General features: G+C 36.9%; 1 protein-coding gene and 2 long non-coding RNA genes across 15 annotated transcripts in view; 1 reads left to right on the top strand and 2 right to left on the bottom strand.

The window, feature by feature from the left end:
• Nucleotides 1-26,069, bottom strand: part of LOC127953353 (zinc finger protein 665) — a 376,772-nt gene that overhangs the window by 195,296 nt on the left and 155,407 nt on the right. For 2 of the 6 annotated variants that reach the window (XM_052552568.1, XM_052552572.1), the window contains exon 2: nucleotides 17,364-21,954. The exons of 2 other annotated variants lie outside the window; for them this stretch is intronic. In XM_052552568.1, the coding sequence (XP_052408528.1) occupies nucleotides 20,471-21,954 (1,484 nt within the window). In that variant the 3' untranslated portion in view covers nucleotides 17,364-20,470. Of the gene's footprint in view, nucleotides 1-17,361; nucleotides 21,955-26,069 lie in introns of those variants that run through there. 2 more of the 6 variants (XM_052552570.1, XM_052552567.1) reach the window with 2 other exon arrangements.
• Nucleotides 346-3,428, bottom strand: LOC127953487 (uncharacterized). 2 transcript variants are annotated; one of them, XR_008153241.1, is made up of 6 exons: nucleotides 3,188-3,428; nucleotides 3,023-3,087; nucleotides 2,677-2,745; nucleotides 2,409-2,506; nucleotides 1,041-1,159; nucleotides 346-862 (listed from the first exon to the last, which is right to left on the bottom strand). It is a non-coding gene; the product is annotated as an uncharacterized LOC127953487 (long non-coding RNA). The 2 variants fall into 2 exon arrangements; XR_008153240.1 differs by having other exon boundaries at nucleotides 2,677-3,087.
• LOC127953453 (uncharacterized) lies at nucleotides 7,262-14,234 on the top strand. Of its 7 annotated transcripts, none has more exons than XR_008153173.1 (10): nucleotides 7,262-7,534; nucleotides 7,827-7,857; nucleotides 7,955-8,097; nucleotides 8,197-8,548; nucleotides 8,648-8,698; nucleotides 8,955-9,125; nucleotides 9,269-9,394; nucleotides 11,349-11,560; nucleotides 11,997-12,081; nucleotides 13,373-14,234. It is a non-coding gene; the product is annotated as an uncharacterized LOC127953453 (long non-coding RNA). The 7 variants fall into 7 exon arrangements; XR_008153177.1 differs by having other exon boundaries at nucleotides 7,827-8,097; nucleotides 8,197-8,247; nucleotides 8,441-8,548; XR_008153174.1 differs by having other exon boundaries at nucleotides 7,827-8,097; nucleotides 8,197-8,247; nucleotides 8,406-8,548.

The following is a 26,069-nucleotide window of genomic DNA, read 5'->3' as shown; positions in this document are numbered from 1 at the left end:
AATGACATGTGGCCCAGTTCTGGCCCACATCTCCCATATTCTTCTGGCCCACATACCGCGTGGAATGACGGCGATGACTCAACCTGAGTCTGGCTGACATATGTCAGCCACAACTGAACCAGATCTGGGCCACATCTCAGAAATGGTGTGGGTGACATCTGGGCCAGATTTGGCCCAGTTTTGTCTGACAGAAGTCAGCCACAACTTTACCAGATCCATGCCGCATCTCACAAATGGCATGGGCGACACCTGGCCCAGATGTCAACCACGCCATTTCTGAGATGTGGCCCAGATCCGTCCCAGTTGTGGCTGACTTCTGGGTTAGATACTCACTACACTCATGTAGTCTAAACTGCTTTATTAAAATATAAAAATGAGACAAATAAATATACATACATGAATACAACTGCATGTATAGATATAAAACAAATACATTTACATTATTACAAAATAAAAAATACAGATAAATATTTATAAATATAGTTAAATACACATTAACATTACATTTAGCAGACACTTTTATCCAAAGCAACTTACAAATGAGGACAATGGAAGCAATCAAAATCAACAAAAGAGCAATGATATACAGGTGCTGGTCATATAATTAGAATATCATCAAAAAGTTGATTTATTTCACTAATTCCATTCAAAAAGTGAAACTTGTATATTATATTTATTCATTACACACAGACTGATATATTTCAAATGTTTATTTCTTTTAATTTTGATGTTTATAACTGACAGCTAAATTCAGACGTGGCAGAGAGGAGTGAGTATGAGAAACATTCAGATACACAGTCTGATTCAGTCTTCTGAATTGGGAGTAGCGAACATGCATTATAAACTTCTTTCAAATTAGAATCTGCTGGGGAGATAAAATGTGCAAGATAAAATGTGCAAGATAACGTATATGTACTAATAAAAACATCAAACAAAAAACATCAAACAAAAAAAATGTATCTTTTACTCTCCAGTACTGAAAGCAGAACTGATAAGGGAGCCCTTGATACTGTGACACAGCTCTTTCAAATTAACATTACCTTTTCTGCAGTGGCGGTAGTTTGTATGTCCATCTATAGTTGCCATCATCTAAGGTCTTTTGAGTACTGTTATCATCTGAAGTCCTCACAAGTCCTGTGCTGTGCAGTTTCTAATAACCCTGGGATGGACATTTGCAGAAAAAGGAAGGCAAAGGGAGAAAGATTAGCATAGCTGCTGTTCATATCATTTCAGGCAATGTGCACTTTTTACTATTTCATCAATGGAGTACATTGAGTACTATTTTTAATCTAGTAGTTTTAAACTGAAATAATTTTTCTAGATCCCTTAATAAACATATTATATGTTGTCTGTTTTTGGGGAACAGACACAGTCTCTATAGAATGGACTGCATATGCCAGAGTAACATTTTATACATTTTAATAAAATTTAACTGGGAGGAACATCATAACTGTAATTTACACAACCATTCAAGAGTTTGGGGTCTGTAAGATATTTTATGCCTTTATAAAAAATCTCTTATGCTCACCACGGCTCCATTTATTGAATCAAATTACAGTAAAATAGTAACACTGTGACTATTACAATTCAAAACAACTCTTTTCTATGTGAATATTATGTTAAAATGTCATTTATTCCTTAGATCAAAGCTGAATTTTCAGCATCATTACTCCAGTCTTCAGTGACAAATCTTCAGAAATCATTCTAATATGATGATTTACTGCTCAAGAAACATTTCTGATTATGATCAATGTTAAAATACAGACGTGCTTAATTTATTTTTTTTGTTGGATTCGTTGTTACATAGACTCCAAACATTTGAATGTTAGTGTTACATGCATCAAATTGTTCAAAATCATCTGTTTCAAATAGTGTTCCTGTAGCTCAACTGGTAGTGCACTGTGCTAGCAAGCAAGCGAGCGCAAGGTTGGGGGTTCGATTCCCCGGGAACACATGATATGTAAAAATTGATAGCCTGAATGCACTGTAAGTCGCTTTGGATAAAAGCGTCTGCTAAATGCATAAATAAATGCAGGTCTTTTGAACTTTGTATTCATCTGTGAATCCTGAAAAAGAAAATGCATCACGGTTTCCACAAAAAAAATGAAGCAGCACAACTGTCTCAACGCTGATAATAAGTTTCTTGAGCAGCAAATCAGCATTTCTGAGGGATCCATGTGACACTGAAGACTGGAGGAATGATGCTGAAAGTACAGCCGCACATCACAGGAATAAATTAGTTTAGAATGTATTCACATAGAAAACAGCTATTTTAAATTGTAATAATATTTCACAATATTACTCTTTTTACATATTTTAATCAAATAATTACTACAGAGGTGAGCAGAAGATAATTATTACAAACTGTATCAACTTCAAGCGTACGGTATATTTGAGGTTTGACTTACTGTACTAGTCTTGTGGTCAATAGCATCTTGGAGATGTTGTCTTACAGTAGGTTCACTCCGACTCTGCTGGATGCAGCAGGCCATCAGCACTGAAGAATCTAGGAACAAAACAAGCAATTTGACACAGAGCCAACGATATTTAGTCTGCAGTTCCAGGTTTATTAGATGGAAACAAGCTAGAGCAGGTGAAATGCAAAAAAATAAATAAATAAAATAACAGATTCATTGCGATATATGTTGTGAAAAAATGCATATTAGGTTACTTAACCTTTTCAGCGCTTCCTACATCTCTGTCAGCAGCTCCCTTCAGAAATATTGAAATCTTGGAAACTCCCTTCTGTTGTAGAAGGATTATTTTGTTACTCTTGAAATCGCAGAACAGTTTTATGTTTCCCATAGAAGATCAAAACAACTTTAGTTTTCTGCCAATTTTCGCGCTCCTTGATATAGTGACGTCATCGATAAACAGTAAAGTGTAAATGTTAAGGTTAAATAAATTAAGCAATTTCCAATCATCCATTGAAAGATTACCAACAAAACAGTCAAAAGCTAGACTGAAGATTTGATTAAAAGCCCAAACTTTCATAAATAAGAGAACAATAGAGTTATCATACCTGACGATACGTCGTCTGAAAACGGAAGAAATGCTAACGGACTTTTCGAAGACATTAAACCATTCCTATAAAGTAAATAAACAACAGAAGCGAGTCAAATACAAGTAAGAGAAGTGTCAACAACAGTTATAAGTAATTTTGTGTGATTTTATGGACTTAACTCACCTGAAAACAGTGAAATCAGCGAGAAACGGGGTGTTTCCTCGTGACATTTGCAGTGTTGCGCTCCGTTTCCATGGCAACTCCATCCGGTCCGCGCGCACGCCCATGAAAGCACGTCACGAATTAAAAGTCACACGCTTACGTTACATAAATAAACATATGAATAAACATATGCCCCTTTTTTTTTTCTGTAAGAGGGGGCGCGGCCATTTGTAGATTTAATGTGTCTGGCTTTCGGTGTCATTCCAGCTATATTAGCTGTACAAACAGCTAGTTTTGCTGTTTACTGTTGCAAACTGCTGTATCTTACCATGCTATTTTTAATGTATTGTCTTTTTTTTATGAACGTACTGGTTTGTAGTGCAAACAGTTTTACCGTTTACTGCACTTTGTTCTTCTTGTTATTTCCCTATAACCATGACCATAAATCTCACACATTCACATACAATTATTTGGTGGATAGAAGTAGATCACTACATAATTCAAAATGTCATTCAATTATGATATTGCTAATTTAAAATTCATTTTGTAGTTCTATAGCCCAGTGCAAAATGCCAGGCCTGAACATAATAGTGGGACAAAGTGGCACTTTTATAGTTTAAGATTTTGTATTGTTGCTTTTACGAACACTCATATATGTATGTGTGTGTGTGTGTATATATATATATATATATATATATATATATATATATATATATATATATATATGTATGTGTGTGTGTGTGTGTGTGTGTGTGTGTGTGTGTGTGTGTGTGTGTGTGTGTGTGTGTAAAAAGTGCATCTTGAAGAAATGTGAATATCATGAAAAAAGTTTATTTTTTGTAACTTTATTTATTAAAAAGTGAAATTTTCATATATTCTAAAGATTCATAATTTTTTTTTTGATGATTAGAGCTTAATTTAATGAATGTAATTATTGCATTTAAAAGTATAAAAAAGGAGTTAAATATTTAATTATTTAAAATGATTTTTAAAGAAACTTTGTCCTGTGGTGTGACAGTACAGGTGTCACAATGGAGGACTTTTTTTTTTTTATCACACCAAAGGACGTTTCAGCCTTTTCTGTCAATTAATGACCTTGCTATTCCAAGCTAACCTGTCATTAGTGGCAAGCAAGACACATTTGCAAAATTTTCTAGGATTATGTAGCTTAACATCCACTTTTTAATAAAAAAATATATATATAATTTAGGGGTGTCAATATTAATGCACAACAAAGCATAAAAAATTTGTAGTGGTTCCGAAAAAGTTCAAAGGCCATGGTGTCACACCAGAGGACATGGTACAAAAATGTAAAAAAATCGAATAACATTGCAGCTTCATAACAGGTCCGTGTAGGTCAAATAAATGTGTGTATGTATTTATATTACGTGTACTGAAATATTATGGGTGTCCAGTACTCAAAATAGTTTTAGAACCACTGACTGGTAAAGTAAGGTGATCTGCCAGGACGTGTCTTCAGAAAATGGCACATCTGGTCACCTGGTATAGGCCATATCTGGCCCACATACAACAAGCCAGAACTCAAATTAAAGCCGGTTTGTCGCACACGGGCCGGATCTGGCCCACAGACAGCAAGCCACGACTCAAACTAAAGCCGGTTTGTCGCACACGGGCCATATCTGGCCCACACACAGCAAGCCACGGCTCAAATTAAAGCCGGTTTGTTGCACACGGGCCGGATCTGGCCCACACACAGCAAGGCACGACTCAAATTAAAGCCGGTTTGTCGCACACGGGCCGGATCTGGCCCACACACAGCAAGCCAATACTCAAATTAAAGCCGGTTTGTCGCACACGGGCCGGATCTGGCCCACACACAGCAAGCCACGACTCAAATTAAAGCCGGTTTGTCGCACACGGGCCGGATCTGGCCCACACACAGCAAGCCACGACTCAAATTAAAGCCGGTTTGTCGCACACGGGCCGGATCTGGCCCACACACAGCAAGCCACGACTCAAATTAAAGCCGGTTTGTCGCACACGGGCCGGATCTGGCCCACACACAGCAAGCCACGACTCAAATTAAAGCCGGTTTGTCGCACACGGGCCAGATCCGGCCCACACACAGCAAGCCACAACTCAAACTAAAACCGGCTTGATGTGTGTGGGCCAGAGATGGCCCATATAACCTCTGCCGCTGCCAGAACTGAGCCAGATGTGCCATAGTTGGCCCAGATGAGGCCCGGATATGTATGCTATCTGGGAAGTTTCATGCGCGCTCGCGCAGTCACAGTCTTTAAACTACACGAGCGCTTCTTGCTCTCTCTCTCCCTCGTGCATATTAATCAAAATAATTAAACACGATAGAAAAAGGGCGAAACACCAAGTTTCATGCGTTCTCGCGCACTCACAGTGTTCAAACTACACGAGCGCCTCTTGCTCTCCCCAGATAGCCACTGGACGCTGTAACGGAACAGGGCCGCAACCGCAAAACGATAGAGCCGGGTCTGGCACGCATCCGCCTCACGGACTCGTTACTGAGTCCAAACGCACATCGGGCCAAAGCCGTTTCTGGTCTGTTTTTAGGGGTTGTTGCGGATATGTGCCAGCGCCGATCCAGCACCGCCTGATCATCCCGTTACAGATACGTACAGATACGATTCCGCCTACCGGAGCTGTGCCGGATGTGTTAAGAATCCGCTTAAATCACCACTGGATTGATCTTTTGCCTTATTTTCGGCATTTTTGTCATACTAAAACAACGTGAACAAAGTTAACAAACACATAATTAATGACCACGAATTCATATATTTAATTATAAAAAACGAACAACAAAGTCATGAACAAAGTCAACAATTAACACAAAACACAGTCAACAACATACACATAATTAATGGATAAAAAAACGCACAGGCTATAAACACAACGTGGAAAAAATAAAACATGCACTTAAACAAATTCACTATAGGTGCTGTGGAAGCTGTTTCTGTTGCTGCTCCTGCTGCTGACGCGCCAGTCTCTCCTTGCGCCCTCCTCTCCTGTCCGCCGAAAGGGCAAACCACCTAGCATGCCTCCATATTTCAGCTTCAGCACCTGGAAAACAGCATTACTGATTAGGATGAATGAGACATTTGGATCAGTGCTGGTCCTACATGACGACAAAACAGGCAGACGTATATTGCATTTGCTCAAAATGAAGATATGCCAATCCTTCTCGGCCTAATTCTATAACAATTTGTGCATTAGTTGATGGAACTGTAATAAAATAATAGCCTAATAATAAGAAAAACTGGTCATGTAAAACTGAATAAGACAAATTAACTATGTAACCATTGAGGTTAAGACGTAGCCCCAATTAGGCCTAGTAATAAAAAGAATAAGAAGAATAAACAGAAGGCATTATTGTTGGTGTATGCTGTTTTACGAAGACGTCAAAACTGGAAGAATTGAATCAAAAGAAATCTGTGCGGGAAGGATCGATTGTCATCCTCTTTTGTATGTCGTTTATTCTCGTACTTCTTAGCGAGTAAAAGTAGGCTACTTCACTCATCTCCCTACTACTAGGGCTGTCACTTTTGTGAAAAAATCATTTTCGATTTTTAAGACATAAGTGTTTATTGAATCGATTTTCCATGTAAAAAAAAGACGTTTCCGTTTTCAACATCGAATAACGGACGAACGTAAAGAGAGCGCTGGAAACGCACAAGTCAGCAATATTTCTTATTTATTGGCATGAAGTTTCGTGCAGAATAACAGCAACAGGAGTGCAACATTCTCAAAAAAAATATATATACAGAGTAGGCTACTGCCATAACAAAAGAAAAACATCGCTGCAGGCTTCAACCGGCTGCATTTATGATTTAGGCAATTCAGAAATCTCCAAGATTATTTTAAATAATGATTCAATCCATTTCAAACAAGTTCAAAAATGAAACTTGGACTTGAGGAACAAGCCATGTTTATTTTTTTATTTATTGAACGTAACCGACAGTGAGCACTAGGCAAGCATGCTATTAAAATGCGCAAAAAGTATTTTACTCGTCTGGACATCGCTAAGACTAACTTTTAAAATTCAGCACATTAGCGCAAATATATGCTATGATATTAAAAAGTTGATTCGGTTATCCTATAATTGCCCAGACAGCACATGTACGTCTGGCCGACGTCGGCCCAATATCGAAACGTCGGCCTCTATACCTAAAACATCTATAAAACATCGGCCTGGCGGAGGCCGATATCATTTGGTCAGTGCTCTGTTCTCCAGCTCATCAATCGTCGGCCCTGAGTTGGTTCACGACCGCGGGCCGATGCTGCGCTTATCTGTGTGCGCGTGCCCAGTATTCGTCTCTTTTAGCCACCCAGAGAGAGAGAGAAGAGGATAATCCCAGCGACATCTGTGGCTCTGAGGTAACGTTACAATTTCACTTGAGCTCAATTAGACAAAAAATACTACTTTGTTAATTATGTGTCACTGAAAAGGTACTGCGTTTATACAGTCTATGGGCAGCTAAAGAGTCTGGCTCATTTTCAAATAATGTTACCGTTAACTTTTTGAGCCAACGGTCACGGTAGCGATTTTTTAACATTAATGTTAACGCCTTAATGCGTTTTCAGAAGTTTCTCGGAGGGAAAATGTAAAAGCGGGTTATTAAAGAGAAGTCCTGACTGCTTTTTCACCGTATTTTTCACTCTTTTACAGGCTTCCAGAAATAATCCGGTGAAATAATATGGTGAGCTATTGTTGCTGTTGCTTCTGAACTACAAAATGATTTTTAAATGTATTATTGAATGAGACTGTACATTATAAATGTAATGCTTTAACTCTAGATGTTTGTTTGTGTGAATGCTGTGTGTGCGGTGAGTCCTGCGCGAGCGGGGAGCAGAGTTGCCATGGAAACGGGGCGTCAACACAAAAACCGTTACTGGCAAACAGTAATCTCCGTCTCTCGCTGCGGTTTACACTGTTTTAGGTAAGTTTAGTGTCTAAAATCACACAAATATTACATACAAATGTTCCTGACGCGTTTCTTACTTGTTATTGACATGTTTCAATTAAATTTATTTTATAGAAACGGTTTAGTGTCTTCGGAAAAGTCCGTTATCATTTTAGCAGTTTTCAGGTAACGTTAGGCTAACTCTCTAGACTGAGCTCTTGTTGATGAAACTCTGGGCTTTTAATCAAATCTTCGATTTGATTAAAACAAAATGATTTTTAAATTAATTATTGAATGATTATTGAACGAGACTGTACATTATAAATGTAATGTTTTAACTCTAGATGTTTGTTTGTGTAAATGCTGTGTGTGCGGTGAGTTCTGCGCGAGTGGGGAGCAGAGTTGCCATGGAAACGGGGCGTCAACACAAAAACCGTTACTGGCAAACAGTAATCTCCTTCTCTCGCTGCGGTTTACACTGTTTTAGGTAAGTTTAGTCGCTAAAATCACACAAATATTACATGAAAATGTTCCTGACACGTTTCTTGCTTGTTATTGACATGTTTCAATTAAATTTATTTTATAGAAACGGTTTATTTTCTTCGGAAAAGTCCGTTAGCATTTTAGCAGTTTTCAGGTAGGCTAACTCTATAGATTGAGCTCTTGTTGATGAAACTCTGGGCTTTTAATCAAATCTTCGTGTGTGTATGAGATATTTTGATGGCTCTGTGAATGTTTTGCTGGTGATTTGTCAGTATGTTATTGGAAAAGGCTGATTTACTGAATCGATGACGTCACTTACAGTGAGAGTGTAATCGGCTGAAATCAAGTTCACATTAGTTTTGATATTTCATGATAAACAGATATTAATACAAATTGTTCTGTGATTACAGGAGGACAGAAAGAAACTCTACAGAACAGAAGTGAAGCTCCAAGATTTCAACATTTATGAAGGGAGATACTGACTTAGAAATACAGGTGAACTGAAGAAGCTCATGAAATACATGAATATGCCTTTTTCAGAATACATTTCACCAATTTTAAGAAGTCCCTGACATCATGACGTAAGTCACACTCAACCTAAAACTAAAAATATAGATTGTGTTATTTTAAGATTATATTTTTAGTAGTAGAATATGTATATTACATATTATTATAATTGTTATATATTATTCTGTCTTTTATCTCCATTTCACCTCTACTCTAGCTTGTTTCCTTCTAATGAACCTGGAACTGCAGAGTAAATATTGTTGACTCTGTGTCAGATTGCTTGTTTTGTTCCTGGATTCTTCAGTGATGACGATCAGAGTCTGAGTGAACCTGCTGTCAGACAGTGAGTACCGTGGGGTTTCAGTCAGGGCCTTCAGTAAACAACTGTTAGATACCTGTACACATCTTACACATCTCTGTTACAGCTAACGCAGCCGTATGTGTAAAGGTGCGGTCACACTAGCCTTTGAACGTGCAAAATTATTTTGGACGCCACTGCGAATATGGGCGGGAGCAAGATATAACGGTTTCCCCTTATCACAACATGGGTTAATCTGTGCTTTTACTGTGTCTTTGGCGATGGTGTCGAAAGCGTCTTATTATATTGCACTCTGTCTCTCTCTCTCTCTATAAATATACACACTAAACAATAAAAAAATATAGAACGTGTCCTCATTCAAATGTGCCATCTGTTCCTGTTTCCATTGACACTGCGAACCATGCAGCTTCTTTTTAAATTATCTTTTAAATATGTATTATATAAAATAGGATGCTGCACTACGGCTAAAATTAGCACTTCATTTTTTAATTTCTGTACAGAGAGCTCACGCAGTGACGTATCGATCATCTACTGGTCCCACGACTTCACGTGATGCGAATTCGCAGGTCAAAGTTCACCAAACTTGAACTTTCGAACGCAGCGAAATGCGAAAATTTTCGCATGAGCCTGGGTTTCCGGTCTGACGCATTCGCATGTGTATGAATGGAAGTCAGTGGAACGAAAAGTGCAGTGTGACCGCCCCTTAATGCACATATTATGCCCCACACAGGCTCTCAACAACAATGACGGGGCTGATCAACAACTTCAGCAGTAGGCTAGATTAGTGTGGGTTAAAGGGATAGTTCACCCCAAAATGAAAATTTGCTGTTAATTTACTTTCCCTCAGGTCTTCCAAGGTGTGGGTGACTTTTTGGTAACAATTTATAATAAAGTTCAGTTGTAAGTCACTTTTAAGTGAGTAGTTAATGATGAACTAATCATTTACAAAACATTCATAAGCGCCTAATAAGTGATATACTAATAATTTGTGTACTTTTTGTAAATTCATTTTAAAAGTCATTTACAAGTAATTAGATTATGATTAACTAATTATTTACAAAACATGACTGTGTTCATAGAAATAAATGATGTCAATATTTTTATCTATGTTCTGTAGATTAAGTTATAAATAATTTACAAGTGACATGAATATACATTCACTAATGATTAAGTAATATGCTATGATTTACACATCTTTCATAAGCAATCTTAAAAAAAATAACATCATGAAAAAAATCAAACAGATCCTTAATGGTTAATAGTTAGTAGTTAATATATTATGAATCACTTATAAATCATTGAAATGTCAACATTGTACTATTATCTCACTGAACATTATAAATCATTTACAAAGCTTTCTGCACCCCCCAATCTAAGGTGTAAACTACTCATCAGTTGTAAATGTTTTACAAACTTTGTGGTTTCCAGTTGTGTGTGCGTGTATATATATATATATATACATACATAAACACACATATATATATATATACACACACACACACACACACACACACACCAACACACACAAAATCAACCAACCTGTAACCGGAAAGTTTACATTTACAACTGATGAGTAGTTTACACTTTAGATTGTGGGTGCAGAAAGCTTTGTAAGTTATTTATAACTTAATCTACAGAACATAGATAAAAATATTAACATCACTTATTAATCATTTATGAACACATAGTCATGTTTTGTAAATGATTAGTTTACCATTAGCTAATTACTTTTATTACATGGCTCTGTGGGTACTTGATTCTGATTGGTCAGTTGCGACATTCCGATGCATGTTATCACTGGATAAAAACCTGTAAAATGTACTAACACAGGCTCATCCGGGTAACAGTAGTTGGTGCTGTACTCTTGCTTTAACTATTTTTTTTTATTGGTGGAAGCTGTGCATTTGTTTAGCTAATAAATTATAAAAACTGTGTACAACAGTTGTGTACAATTGTTTAATTATGTCATCCTGGTTAGGGTTGGCCTGATTGACGATGCCATCGTCCATCGCCGATGGCTGATAGACATCACGATGCTGCGCCGGCAAACAGCGTCACCAGCTCCAGTATCTCGCCCGTGCATCTGTTGTCATGCGACAGAGAAGTCACGTTCTATAGACAGTTTCTATAGACAGTTGTGAACGTGCTGACAGCTGGTTGCCCAGGCTATGGATTAAAGGTAATACTGTTGTAAGTAGTGTTCATTTTCTCCTAAATACCGATCATTTCGCTTCATTAGACCTCAATGTATCACCAGTAGCCACCGGTATTGATTTGGTCTTGTATTATCAACTACATTATTATCAACTAGAGATCAACCGATAGTGGATTTTTCCAATACTGATAGCTAGTTTGGACCACACTGGCCGATACCGATTTATAGAGGGCGTGCTGTCATTGAATGTCAAAATTTGATTGGCTGATGATTCTGTCACTAATGCTTGTAACAAATCAGATGTGACTTCTTTCATCAAAAGGGTAGTGCTGGCCATAGACTTTTTAATGTAGGATATTCCAGGTCAACCTCAACTAAACTAATCACAAGCAATTTGTGAACATTACACAAATGTAAATGATAACTAAATAGTCTGTAAAAGCATTTTTCACACAATTTTGTTTTTTATAGGGCCAGCAGAGAAGGCCCTGCTCACCCTGACGGCCCACCGCTGCTGTCAGACAACATCTCCAAGATGCTATAAACTGCAGGACTAGTAAGTACAATCTTGAACATACACAACTGTTTCATAAGTTTGGGAAGGTATGATTTTTTTGTGTTTTTGAAAGTCTTTTATGGCAACCACAGTTTAATATATGAAATGAAAACAGTTCACTACAATTTAAAATAAGTTTTCTATTTGAATATATTTAGAGAAGTCATTTATTCCTGTGATAGTAAAGCTGTATTTTCAGCATCATTACTCCTGTCTTCAGTGTCACGTGATCTTCAGAAATCATTCTTATATTCTGATTTGCTTCTGAAGAAACATTTCTGACTATTATCAGTGTTGAAAACCGCTGTGTTCCTTCATTTTTTCAGGATTCTTTGATGAATAAAGTTTTAAAACAGTACAGTGTTTGAAACAGAAATGTCTGTTTTAACTTTTGATAATTGATAAGACAGTGATAATAATTGAAAATGTTTATTGAGCAGCAAATCAGAATGATTTCTGAAGGATCATGTGACACTGTAGACTGGAGTAATAAAAATTAGCTTAGATCACAGAAATAAATTACATTTCACAATATATTCACGTAGAAACTGTTGTGTTAAATTGTAATATTTCACAATATTACAGTTGTTTTACTTGCTTTTGATCAAATAAAGGCAGCCTTGGTGAGCAGAAGAAATTTTTCTCCAAGATGTAAAAAAAAAAAATCGTACTGACCCCAAACTTTTTAACGGTAGTATAAATTATAAATTACAAATATAATGTTCCACCTACTGAAATGTGTATTCCATTCTAAAGAGATGCCTGTTCCACAAATATTACATTTACAGGGATCACGTGAAACACTTCATCAATAAACTGATTTTTGAGAGCATTAGTGGCAGTGTGTCGATTTTTGTTTATTGATTGGTGAATTGGAAGTGGATGTGTGTTTATAACCTACTTGTGATTAAATCAGATATATATATATATATATATATATATATATAGCAAAATAAGCTCAAATTGAGGCAGCAGCATCTATGGTGCATGGCCTGTAGTGAGGTCACTAAATTCTAATACCAAGAATTTATCAAAGTCCACTAAAGGAAGTAAAACCTATTGGTATTTTACTTTGAAAATAGCCTTCCAAATAATATTTGGGGCTCGGACACACTTTTTTTTGTTGTTGTTTAAATTAAATTAAAATACATAGTTTAGTATTCACACAACACATCTAATAACCATGCACTCCAGTTATATGTGATTAAATAAATAATATTTTGTCTGAAATAATATGAACAGCAGCAGCTATTCTAAACTTTCTCCTTTTTATTTCCTGTCTCTATCTCAGGATGGCCATCCCAAGGTTTCTAGAGATTACAGCAGCTCCAGACTGAATCCAAACTCACTCGTGAAGACTTCAGATGACACCAACGCTCACAAAGACTACAGACGACAACTGTACATGAACACACAAAACATTGGACACACAAAACAAATATTATCCTTATTTTGCCTATAAGGGTAAATTTGATGATTTTCAAACTGCTTTATTGTAACGTCTCTTATATCTGTAAATGAACAATATTTACTCTCTGAGTTATGTGGACCTACATGTCCCCTTTTATTTGTAAGCATCACTTTAAAAATGTTGAAAGATAATGTTAATGTTAACTGAATGCAAAACTAGAGACTTGTTTAGTAAGATTTTATCAGAAAATATTTTTGAACTTTTATCATGCAATTTAAAACATTTTAATTGCTTAATTATATTGTTTACCTGGTTTTATTTTGTGTTTATGTAACTTTTTAAAAAGTTCTTGGCATAAAGTTCGCATGCGATGCTGACAGCACTGAACACATGACTTTTTATTATGAACTAGATGGTCTTCCCAGTGAGTCTCAGTCATCTCTGGCTTTTTAAACTGTAACCTTGAAACATGCATTTCCTGTAAACCTACTTTGAAATAAGTATTGTCAAAAGGTGCTATACTCATACAACATTTAACCATGCAAGTACTCTAGTAATGGTTATTTTTGTTTTTACTATGGTTTTACTGCAAAAGCTGTAGTAAAATCATGGTTAATGTTCAAAAGACTACAAATAATCCCGAATTATCCACTTTTGATCAAAGCATCTGGTAAATGTTATTGTATTTGTACATGTAATATGAAATAAATGAAAATATTAATAAAGTTGCGTCTGTTCTTGAGAGTGGTATGTATTTTATTATAAACCAGCGGCGGTAGCCGCGGGTGATCCGTAACGATGAGCAAAACGCCGGTGAACCGCGTCCACGCTGAGCGGCCGGGATGTATCGTCCCAGCATCGGCCGGAGAGCATTTCCGATCAGAGGCCGACGTCGCCGAGACATCTTGCCTATTAGCAAACGCTCCCTGAGCGATATCGTCCCGATGGAATTTTGTAGGTCGGCTCGACATCGGCACAACGTATGTGTGCTGTCTGGGTGGTCTATTCTGTGCTACACTCAGTGCTATAGCAGATGCGGCTTTAACATAACACAGACTGGTGCGCAAATAACAGCCTGTAACTGCTATCTACCAAGCAAACAGCATTTCACTTGCACGTTTAAGTAATAGACAGTAAATTAGAATAAACGCATAAAAATAGATGTACATAATAAACACAAAGACACATAAAAACTTACTTGTGGTAGCCTAGCTGGTCAGATAAATCTCCGTTGACAGCTTGGTTTGATGATATTTTTTATTCTTTTTTGGCGCTTCTGAATGAAGTCCGTAGTACGGATGTGGACCGTATCTGCAAGACGACAGTCAAGCGAGACCCAATGTTCACTTGGCACTTTTGGCGCTGTCGCAAAACAGACCTAAAACGGAGCTCAAACGGACCAGTGCTGTAACGGAGCTTATAGCATCACAAAATGTTGCTGTATAGTTTTTAAACACTGATAATATTGCTCAGCTTAATGAAAATGCATTTATCTCATGCTCTAGATAAATAAATAAAAAATATGCAGATAGGTAACCATGTTGTTTTGAAAATTTTTATTCCACGGAGTTCTTCACACAGTTCAAAACAGTCTCACTCCCTACTCGTCAAATGTCTGACGCATGGTCAAGTGATCTGGCGTCACTTTTTTGACGCACTGGGTATACCTTTGGCGTTATTTTTCAACGTGCAGGTTAGTCCGATAGACTTCTATAGAACTCAGCAGCGTTTAAATTTGACGTCTTGGTTCAGCACACCGCAACTACACTGAATAAATAAAAATAAATAATAGGCTACAAAAAAATTATATATGACAGAGATAGTTTTTATCTGGCCCTCCAACTTGTTTTTGAGGTTTAAATATTCTCGCAATCTGATATCAAAGTGATCTCTGTGCCAAAGCTTAGCGTGTTCATCAGTGGTGAGTTTAACAACACTCAACTGCAGGTAAAACAGCATTCAGCGGTGAGTTTGACCAAAGCAACACTCAACTGCAGGGAAAACGGCATAAAAAGGTGAGTTTAACAACGCTCCAAGGCGCGTGCAAGTAAGCAGTTTAACCGTTTTCTTACAACCCATTCTCGCTTATCGCTTATTCATAGTTCATCATCTCTATGAAATCACGTTCAAGAAGTCTCATTCAGCACACATCGCGATACTTGCCATCAGTTTCCATGTGCCACGGTGAGTAGATATAATTACGCTCTTTTAATGCCTGTTATAAAATGTATTCTGTCTTTATTAATCAGATTAGCGCCATATTGTTTACTCGCTGTATTATATCAGTCATCCAAGGCTTTCTTTGAGTTTCATTGCGTTTAACTAAATGAACACACCTGCTAACTAGTGTGATTAAACCCTGTCGGTCACGTGACGTGCCATAGACTTTCAATAAATTCATTTCATGTCAAAGATGTAAATTTGTAGTAAAATCATGGTAACCACGACACGTACAATAGTAACAAATTAAATTTGAAGTTAAAACCCAGGAACGGGACATTTACCATGTTTTAGTAAAAAAAGTAAATAAATAAAAGGACACATTTTTCCCTTCCTGCAGTTCATTCATATCAGTTTATATTTTAAATATTTTGCTCACAAAACATTATTAAAATTCTGTTTATAATTCTATTTTATTCTACCCCCTCCCCCTTTCTTATTTTTATTATTATGTATTTTTTTTAGCTGAAAAGATGTAAAGGAAGCAGTCATCCCTGTGGTGTTTGTGGAGAGGCATTCCTTCAGAAATGGAGAAGACTGAAAGCTGCGGAGGCAGACATTTGCAGCAGTAAGTCTGTGTTAGTTTTACCTTTTTATCAAACTGCTGTTATAAATTGCACAGCATTTGTTGTTTCTTAAACTTTTGCACTGTCCAAATACCCACACTTGCCATCTTTGCACTTGACCAATCGATTATTTATTTGACGTATTTCCTAAGTTTAGGCCAAGTGTTCGAGTGAGCATGGTGACCACAAGTGTGTGTCGAACTTTTCATGACCTGATGACAGTGTTTCCCAATCCTGATCCTGGAGAACCCCAGTACTGCATGGTTTTGGTGTCTCTCTTATCTGACACACACACTTTTGAGGTCTTGGAGTCTTCACTGATGAGCTGATGAGTTGAATCAGGTGTGTTTGATCAGGGAGACATCTTAAATGTGCAGTGTTGGGCTTCTCCAGGACCAGGATTGGGAAACACTGCCTTACGGGACACACTTAAGTGTTTACAGAGATTTTTAGTTTGATTATTCAACTTTGCATTTTAAAATAAATTAATTGAAAAATTATTTTCAATATCTAATTATTATTATTATTATTATTATTATAAACAGCTCAAAAACACCTGAATTCCGCTCTTGTTGTGTTCTAATGGGTGGATTAGTGCATTCGCTGTGATATTATTTTTGGAAGCTCTTAAAAAATGCTGATGAAGCGCTCATTTCTCTCTCATCTTTCTCTCTGTTCTTTGGCCAGAGACATAATTTATTAATGAGATCTGACCCGGTAATAATAACATATGTTGGTTTAGCTTGTCAGTGTGAATGAAATGTGTAGCCTATTTATTTGTCCGATCTCGCCCCGAAACGCGGCTGTCATTTTGCACACATATACGACAAACCCCTGGATTTTGCTCTTGTTGTGTTATATTTGGTGGATTGTGTGCATTCAGAGTAATATTGTATTTTAAGAAGCTCTTAAAAAAATATATAAATGACTTATATAAACATATAGGCTATATTTCACACTCTAAAAATTACTGTTTAGATGAAACAAAAGAAAAAACAGTGGCATCTTGCTCAAATTTTTTTTTAACCTGTTAACTGTCACTCACGTTTTTGAAGATAGACTTAAATGTGCATGATTTTTATAATTCATGACTGAAAACATTTTGTAACATGATTTTGATGTACCATTTACATGGTAATGCAATGTCTGATTTTAAAATGGGTTTTGAAGGATGAATTTTGAGATTTTATGTTTTCAAGTGATATATAACTTCTGATGATTTCTAAGATGTGATAAAGAAAAAGGCAACGAGGAAGTCTTTTTTTTAAACAAAGGTCAAAGCTCCTTTTGTAATGTAGATTTCTGAGGGTGCACTCTTGTCATGAATTGATCTATTACTTTTCCTACATAATTTTTTAACAAAAAATATTGGTATAATATATATTTGGGAGTCTTAGACCTTTCCAACGATATATAGTTTGTCAAGATTAGATTAAATTTGATTGTAATATAGTATAGTCAACGTAGGCGTCCCGTATATGGGACGGGGTGACATTAAGCAGATTACAGTAACCAAAAAAAAAGGGAAACAATTTGGTTTCAGCATGATACAATGCTATATTATAATGTCATTGTTGTTTCACTTCATCATTTCATCTCCATTTACAAACCAACATTTTAAAATTACATTCCGTTCCCATTGCATTCCTTTTTGCGCCACCTGGCGGTAGTTTTGCTAATGATTTTAATGCGACTGACTTGCAGTTAACGCCGCGGCCCTGTGGCGGCGGAACTTGTGGTGGTATTAACCATTTTGGTTGTCTACCTACTTTATTTTTTTCTCCATGAAATTGATGAAATCCCACCAAAGAGCGCTGCATTCATTAATCTCTAAAAGACATCTCAGTTAATCGCAATCTCTCATATATCAGTTATCATCAACAAAAATATGTTTAATTAATCTTCATTTTCCCCTTACTTCAAACGAATGCTTAGTTTGTGGTTCATTATTATCCTATTATTATTAACAACAAAACAGGCTAAAACAGTGGGATGACATTCTCTTATATTAAACTTTGAACTTTTATTAACAGTATGAATAAGGAACATGTTTTATCTGTATTGTAATAGAAAACTTAAAAGACTTTGGATTTCCCCTTTCTTTAAAATTATAGTAATTTGTGGTTCATTATTAGACTATTAATTAAAACAATTTGATCACAAGTGCAGTATGGAGTACCTCAAGGCTCAGTTCTAGGGCCGCAACTCTTCACGCTTTTTATGTTACCCTTGGGAGATATCATCAGGAAACATGGTGTTAGCTTTCACTGTTATGCTGATGATACTCAGCTCTATATTTCTTCACGGCCCGGTGAAACACACCAAATTGAAAAACTAATGGAATGCATAGTCGATATAAAAAACTGGATGATGAGTAATTTCTTAGTGCTAAATTCAGAAAAAAAACAGGTGTTAATTATAGGACCTAAAAACTCTTGCATGTATTAACATAGAACACTGTCTAAGACTTGATGGCTGCTCTATCAATTCTTCGTCATTAGTTAGGAACCTAGGTGTGCTATTTGACAGAAATCTTTCCTTAGAAAGCCACGTTTCTAGCATTTGTAAAACTGCATTTTTCCATCACAAAAATATATCTAAATTATGGCTTATGCTCTCAATGGTAATCCATGCATTTATCACCTCATTATTGTAATTCTTTATTGCATCTTCACGCTTTGTAAACAAAAAGTCCAAAATGTAGCAGTAAGAGTTTTTACTAGAATCAGGAAGTATGACCATATTAGCCCGGTCCTGTCAATACTGCACTGGTTCCCTATCAAACATCGTATAGATTTTAAAATATTGCTTATTACTTATAAAGCCCTGAATGGTTTAGCACCTCAGTATTCAGAGTTTTTGCAGGGTTTTTCAGTCGAATTTAAGACTTTTTAAGACCTTTTTATGACCATTAACATTTTAATTTATGACCTACACGAATTACGATTAATAACTTCAGTCATTAAAATTCCTTTCAAAATTCTTTTTTTTATTATTGACTTTCATTCTAAGTAACAAGTTTTATTATTTAAAGAGTTATTCTATTATTTCTTAAGATTAAGAAACTGAAGCCTTCGCCTTCTTTTTCTTGAGGATCAAGAACACAGAAACACTTAACAATTGTAACATTGTAAAGTAACATAGTAAATTAACAATTATTTTATGGCATTACTTTCTGTTTGGTCACAGTATTCAACACCCACAGGCAGGGCCGTAGCTGGGGTTTGCCTGGCCCCGCTGAAAGTTGTACAGTGGGCCCTGTTTGAAATGGTTTAATTTGTTTGTTCGTTCATTTTTTTATTTTTGCTATTTACACAATGTTTACGTTTTTTTTTAAGTTTGTAGGTGTCAAGGGACAGAAACTGAATAATTAAATGTAAAATAGCACTGGATAGTCTTCAATGTAAAAATTAAATATACAATCAAACCAAAATGTATTCCGACACCTTCACATTATTACAGTTTATTTGCTATTGCTTCTAAAATGGTTATAAAATATGACAAGAATTTAGAGTTAAACTCTGTAAGAACAAATTCATCTGGATAATGTCATAACTTTGATAGAAATGTACGTAATGGATTACAATCAACCAAAACTACAGACAACTGTTATTATGACGATATTTACACAACTATCAATACTTTGTTGACCAATTACCAAGCAATGCTTCATTTTGTTCAGACTGTGGTGTGAAAAGGTTGCATTAGCAATTCAGAAAAAAAAAACACACATAAGCAATACATGGTGCTTTTTAAGGTGCTAAATAATTTTTGTTCCCAATTTTATATATAGTTAGATTTTATCTATCTATTTCACTAGTAGTTCACTGTATGAAGATTCTTTGGGTATAATATGTCACAGTTTCCTTATACTCACTTACATACATGTATTAGTGTCCAGTACCTACTAGTAAAATATGCATTTCAAAAATTATACCTGGAGTCTGGATAATTTTTGGTGTCTGAATATAGTAGAGATGTGGGGTGATGACATCATTGTTTCACAAAATATATGGATTGGCAGAACACAAAACCCCAAAGGTGTAATTTTCAGATTTATCCACTCTGGGACCTGGTTTAAAAAAAAATTGCCTTTTCACTGCCCCGAATGCCGGATCCGTCTGGACAAAACGCATATACCATACAAAATATTTACATATACAACTAAATGTGTCTCCGCATGTACAGGGCCTTACTTTGATTGTTTTTTTTGTATAACAGATGACTTAATGAAACGCTTCCCAGGTACGTTGCGGTGATGTATTTTCTCTCCATTGTGAATCCTCTCATGTTTTTTCAGACCTCTTGTCTGACTGAATCTCTTGTCACAGTGTGAACACTTGTAAGGTTTCTCTCCAGTGTGGATCCTCTCATGTGTTTTCAGATTTGATGAACTACTGAATCTCTTGACACAGTGTGAACACTTGTGAGGTTTCTCTCCAGTGTGAATCCGCTCATGTATTTTCAGAGTTGATGAATCACTGCATTTCTTGTCACAGTGTGAACACTTGTAAGGTTTCTCTCCAGTGTGAATCCTCTCATGTGTTTTCAGATGTGATAAATTATTGAATCTCTTGTCACAGTGTGAACACTTACAAGGTTTCTCTCCAGTGTGAATCCTCTCATGTTTTTTCAGATCTCTTGTCTGACAGAATCTCTTGTCACAGTGTGAACACTTGTAAGGTTTATCTCCAGTGTGGATCCTCTCATGTGTTTTCAGATATGATAACTTATTGAATCTCTTGTCACATTGTGAACACTTATACATTTTCTCTTCAGTGTGGAACCTCTCATGTGTTTTCAGACTTGATAAATGATTTAATCTCATGTCACAATGTGAACACTTGTAAGGTTTATCTCCAGTGTGAATCCTCTCATGTGTTTTCAGATGTGATAAATCACTGAATCTCTTGTCACAGTGTGAACACTTGTAAGGTTTATCTCCAGTGTGACTCCTCTCATGTGTTTTCAGACTTGATAAATGATTGAATCTCTTGTCACAATGTGAACACTTGTAAGGTTTCTCTCCAGTGTGGATCCTCTTGTGTGTTTTCAGATGTGATAATTGATTGAATCTCTTGTCACAGTGTGAACACTTGTAAGGTTTCTCTCCAGTGTGAATCCTCTCATGTGTTTTCAGATTTGATAAATTATTCAATCTCTTGTCACAGTGTGAACACTTGTAAGGTTTCTCTCCAGTGTGAATTCTCTCATGTGTTTTCAGATATGCTGATTGACTGAATCTCTTGTCACAGTGTGAACACTTGTAAGGTTTCTCTCCAGTGTGAATCCTCTCGTGCAGTTTTAATTTGCTTAATGAAATAAAAGTCTTTTCACACCCAAAGCACATGTACTCTCTCACACCAGTATGTATTTTCTGATGTTCTTTCAAACTTTGTAGATGCAAAAAACTCTTACCACACAAATTACATGAATGTGGCTTCTTCTTTGCATGAACTTTCAAGTGTTTCTTCAGAAGTGAAGCCCATAAAAACATTTTACCGCATTGATCACATGCGTGCTGCTTCTCTCCAGTGTGGATGTTCATGTGATCCTTGAGGTTTGATGATTGTGTGAAACTCTTACCACACTGGGAAAGTTTTCCGCCAATTTTGACATGATTTTTCTCCTCAACTTCACTTGATTCTTCTTTTTCCTCTTTTTCTTCAATGAATTCTGAAATAAAAGTACAAATTATTTATTTTTGGTATATTGTTAAAAGCTGAGAGAACATCTGTAAATACACAATTTACTTTTCTTGCATTAGATTTACTGTCTTGTCTGCTGTAATGTTACTGTAATGTGTTTTACTAATTTAATAGGGAGACCCGTAAAACATTTTTAAGCATCATTTTTCTTTTCGGTCAGTTTGACCCCAGGGTCTTTAAGCTGTATAAAACAAGAAATATATACATTTTACTAGGGTTGTGATGGTGGCAGATTTTTACCACTTTACCACCATATACATATACATAGAACAAAATTATAAATGCAACACTTTAGTTTTTGCCCCCATTTTTCTTGAGCTGATCTCAATGATATAAGACTTTACCTGTGTACACAAAAGGCCTATTTCTCTTAAACATTGTCTAAATCTGTGTTAGTGAGCACTTCTCTGCCGAGATAATCCATCCACCCCACCGCCACCAACACTTACATCAGCAAACCGCTCAACCACACAATGTCATACATACTATCTGTCATCTCTGCCCTGTACAGTGAAAACCTGGATTTATGTGTAAAGAAAACAACTCTCCAAAGTTCCAGATGCCATCGAATGTGAGCATTTTTCCACTTAAGACTGTTACGATGGTGAACTGCAGTCAGGTTGAGACCCCGACAAGGACGACGAGCATGCAGATGAGCTTCCCTGAGACGGTTTCTGACAGTTTGTGCAGAAGTTCTTTGGTTGTGCAACGCGTCTGTTGCAAGCAGCTGTATGGGTGGCTGGCCTCAGACGATCTTCGAGGTGAAGATACTGGATGTGGAGGTCCTGGGCGGGTGTGGTTACATGTAATCTGCGTTTGTGAGGCCAGCTGGATGTACTGCCAAATTCTCTGAAACACCTTTGGAGACGGCTTATGGTAGAGAAATGAACATTCAATTCATGGGCAACAGCTCTGGTGGACATTCCTGCAGTCAGCATGCCAATTGCCTGCTCCCTTAAAACTTGCAACATCTGTGGCATTGTGCTGTGTGATAAAACTGCACATTTTAGAGTGGCCTTTTATTGTGGCCAGCCTAAGGTCTGTGCAGTAATCATGCTGTCTAATCAGCATCTTGATATGCCACACCTGTGAGGTGGATGGATTATCTCGGCAGAGGAGATGGGCTTTGGGAACAATATTTGAGAGAAATAGGCCTTTTGTGTACATGGAAAAAGTATTAGATCTTTGAGATCAGCTCAAGAAAAACTGGGGCAGTGTATACAGTAGGTGGACAACCTAAATGGGACAACAGGGCTGTAGCGTTAACCCCAAGTCAGTCGCGTGTTAAAATAATTCGCAAAACTACCGCCAGGTGGTGCAATGGGATGGATTTCTAAATGGATGTAATTGTAAAATGAGATAAGAGGAGGAAGTAAAACAACAATAACATTATGATATAACATTGTAACATCTTTTAAAAAAAAAAACATTAAAAAATTTACAGTGAGTTAATTTCAAAACGTAGGATAGTCTTAGGCTACAGTTTACTCATCAAAAATTAAAAGAAGACCTTTACACAAAGGATCATATGCATGATATTGTTATTAAACAGTATATATATATATATACTGGTACACCAGCGGGAATAAAAAAAAAAAAAAAAAAGAAACACCAGCGGGAATATCTGGGATATATGCGTCAGTACTATCTGGGAAAAGACGAAAAAAAGGAGAAACATGCACGCAGCAAACTATCCCTGCAGCATTTAGAAACTATAGCTTACAGGGAATCCAACCCAAACACCAGACCTGTTGGTTATTTTAGGATCTTATATTTCTGGTCTGTTAAAGGCATTCGACATTTTGCAACGAGCCTTCAGCGCGTGCTGAGTGAGCGAGCGCCTTAGGGGCCGTTCACATATCGTGCCTAAAAACGCATGGAAAACGCTAAGCGCGTCTTTCTCCTCCTTTCCAAAGCGCTTGGGCAGAAGCGCTCATGAGGCGTCTGTCTTTGCTAAGCAACAATGACGTGCTCTCTCCATGAGACGCGGAAATTTCAGCGAAGGATAAATGGATTTGCAGCTCTAAAAATCGCTTGCAGCTCTGCTACTAAATTTATTTCAAAATTGCAATCCATATACAACTATGATCAGCTGATCCTTCATCTTGGCTGAGCTCTCAACGTTGTTACGGGAAAGGATGAAGCTGATTGGTTAGTTCTTGTCACATGACCCGTGGTGCGCTTGCGGCATTCTGAAAAGTTGAGATGTTTTTACATTTTGCTGTATCTAAAACGTATCGAACCGAACCGTGACATCAGTGTATCGTATCGAACCGAACCGTGAATTTTGTGAACCGTTACACCCCTAATATATACAGTGCTCAGCATAAATGAGTACACCCCCTTTATGAACAAAAGAACAATTTCCAAACTTTTCACAAGGCTGAGTTTTATTGAACACTTATTTAACTCCATAACATGAAATTAAAGGTTAATAATATAACTTGGATCACAAAATCTTCAGTTTTACTCAAATTAGTTGAAGCAAAAATGAATACACCCCACAACAAAAACTACTAAATCTAGTATTTTGTATGAGCACCATGATTTTTAAGGACAGCACCAAGTCTTCTAGGCATGGAACGAACAAGTTGACGACATATTGCAACATCTATCTTTTTCCATTCTTCAAGAATAACCTCTTTTAGAGCCTGGATGCTGGTTGGAGAGTGTTTCTCAACTTGTCGCTTCAGAATTCCCCACAGGTGTTTGATTGGGTTCAGATCAGGAGACATACTTGGCCATTCAATCACCTTCACCCGGTTCTTCTTCAGAAATGCCACAGTAGCTTTAGATGTGTGTTTTGGATCGTTGTCGTGTTGGAAAAGTGCACGACGACCAAGTGCATGGAGTGATGGCAGCATCTTCTCCTTCAGTATAGAGCAGTACATTGTTGAGTTCATGATACCATCAATGAAATGCAGCTCCCCAACACTAGCAGCACTCATGCAGCCCCACATAAGGACACTGCCACCACCATGTTTCACTGTAGGCACCATGCATTTTTCTTTGAAATCCTCACCTTTACGACGCCATACAGTTTTTAAACCATTAGTTCCAAAAACAGTGATCTTTGTCTCATCACTCCAGAGTATAGAGTCCCAGTAGTCTTCATCTTTTTCAGCATGGGCCCTAGCAAATTCTAGGCGTGCTTTTTTGTGCATGGGTTTTAGGAGAGGCTTCCTTCGTGGATGATACCCATGCATGCCATTCCTCTGCAGTGTGCGTCGTATGGTGTCACGGGAAACGGTCACTCCAGTTTGGCTTTCTACTGCTTTAGCTAACTGCAGTGAATTTGCATGGCGATTTTCTTCAACCCTTCTCATCAGAAGACGCTCCTGTCGAGATGTTAACTTCCGTGGACGGCCTGGACATCTCTGTAACATGGTTGCACTTCCATCTTTCTTAAATTTTTGGATCACCTTTGGTACAGTATTTTGACTGATATGTAAAGCTTTGCTGATCTTCTTGTAGCCCTCACCTTTTTTGTGTAAAGAAATTATTTCCTTTCTCAGATTCTGTGACATTTCTTTTAAATGGGGAGCCATTGCTGACAGCATGAAATGCTTTTCTTTAAGTAATGCCCTTTTAAAGTCACCTGTCTGCTGGACACCTCTTAAATGAATCATTAGACTCACCTGTGGTTGAATGCCTGTTAATTAGAATTTTGCAGTCTTAAGTGTAGCTTTTCTCCTAAGACTATAATTTGGGTGTACTCATTTTTGCAACATGGGCTTGAATGAATTTGTTAGGAAAATCACTTTTTTGTGTGTGCAAATTAACAAATCTTGTTTGCAATCAATGGCCCACGTTTGTGGGAGTATTTTGTAGTATATTTTCTCATAGAAAATATTGATTCTGAAAGGAAACTAAATGTTTTCTGACAAATGTAGTGGGGTGTACTCATTTATGCTGAGCACTGTATATATATATATATATATATACAGTATTGTTCAAAATAATAGCAGTACAATGTGACTAACCAGAGTAATCAAGGTTTTTAGTATATTTTTTATTGCTACGTGGCAAACAAGTTACCAGTAGGTTCAGTAGATTCTCAGAAAACAAATGAGACCCAGCATT

This window comes from Carassius gibelio, chromosome B3 (assembly GCF_023724105.1).
Source record: "Carassius gibelio isolate Cgi1373 ecotype wild population from Czech Republic chromosome B3, carGib1.2-hapl.c, whole genome shotgun sequence".
Taxonomy (NCBI): domain Eukaryota; kingdom Metazoa; phylum Chordata; class Actinopteri; order Cypriniformes; family Cyprinidae; genus Carassius; species Carassius gibelio.
This window is presented reverse-complemented; position numbering and strand designations above follow the sequence as displayed.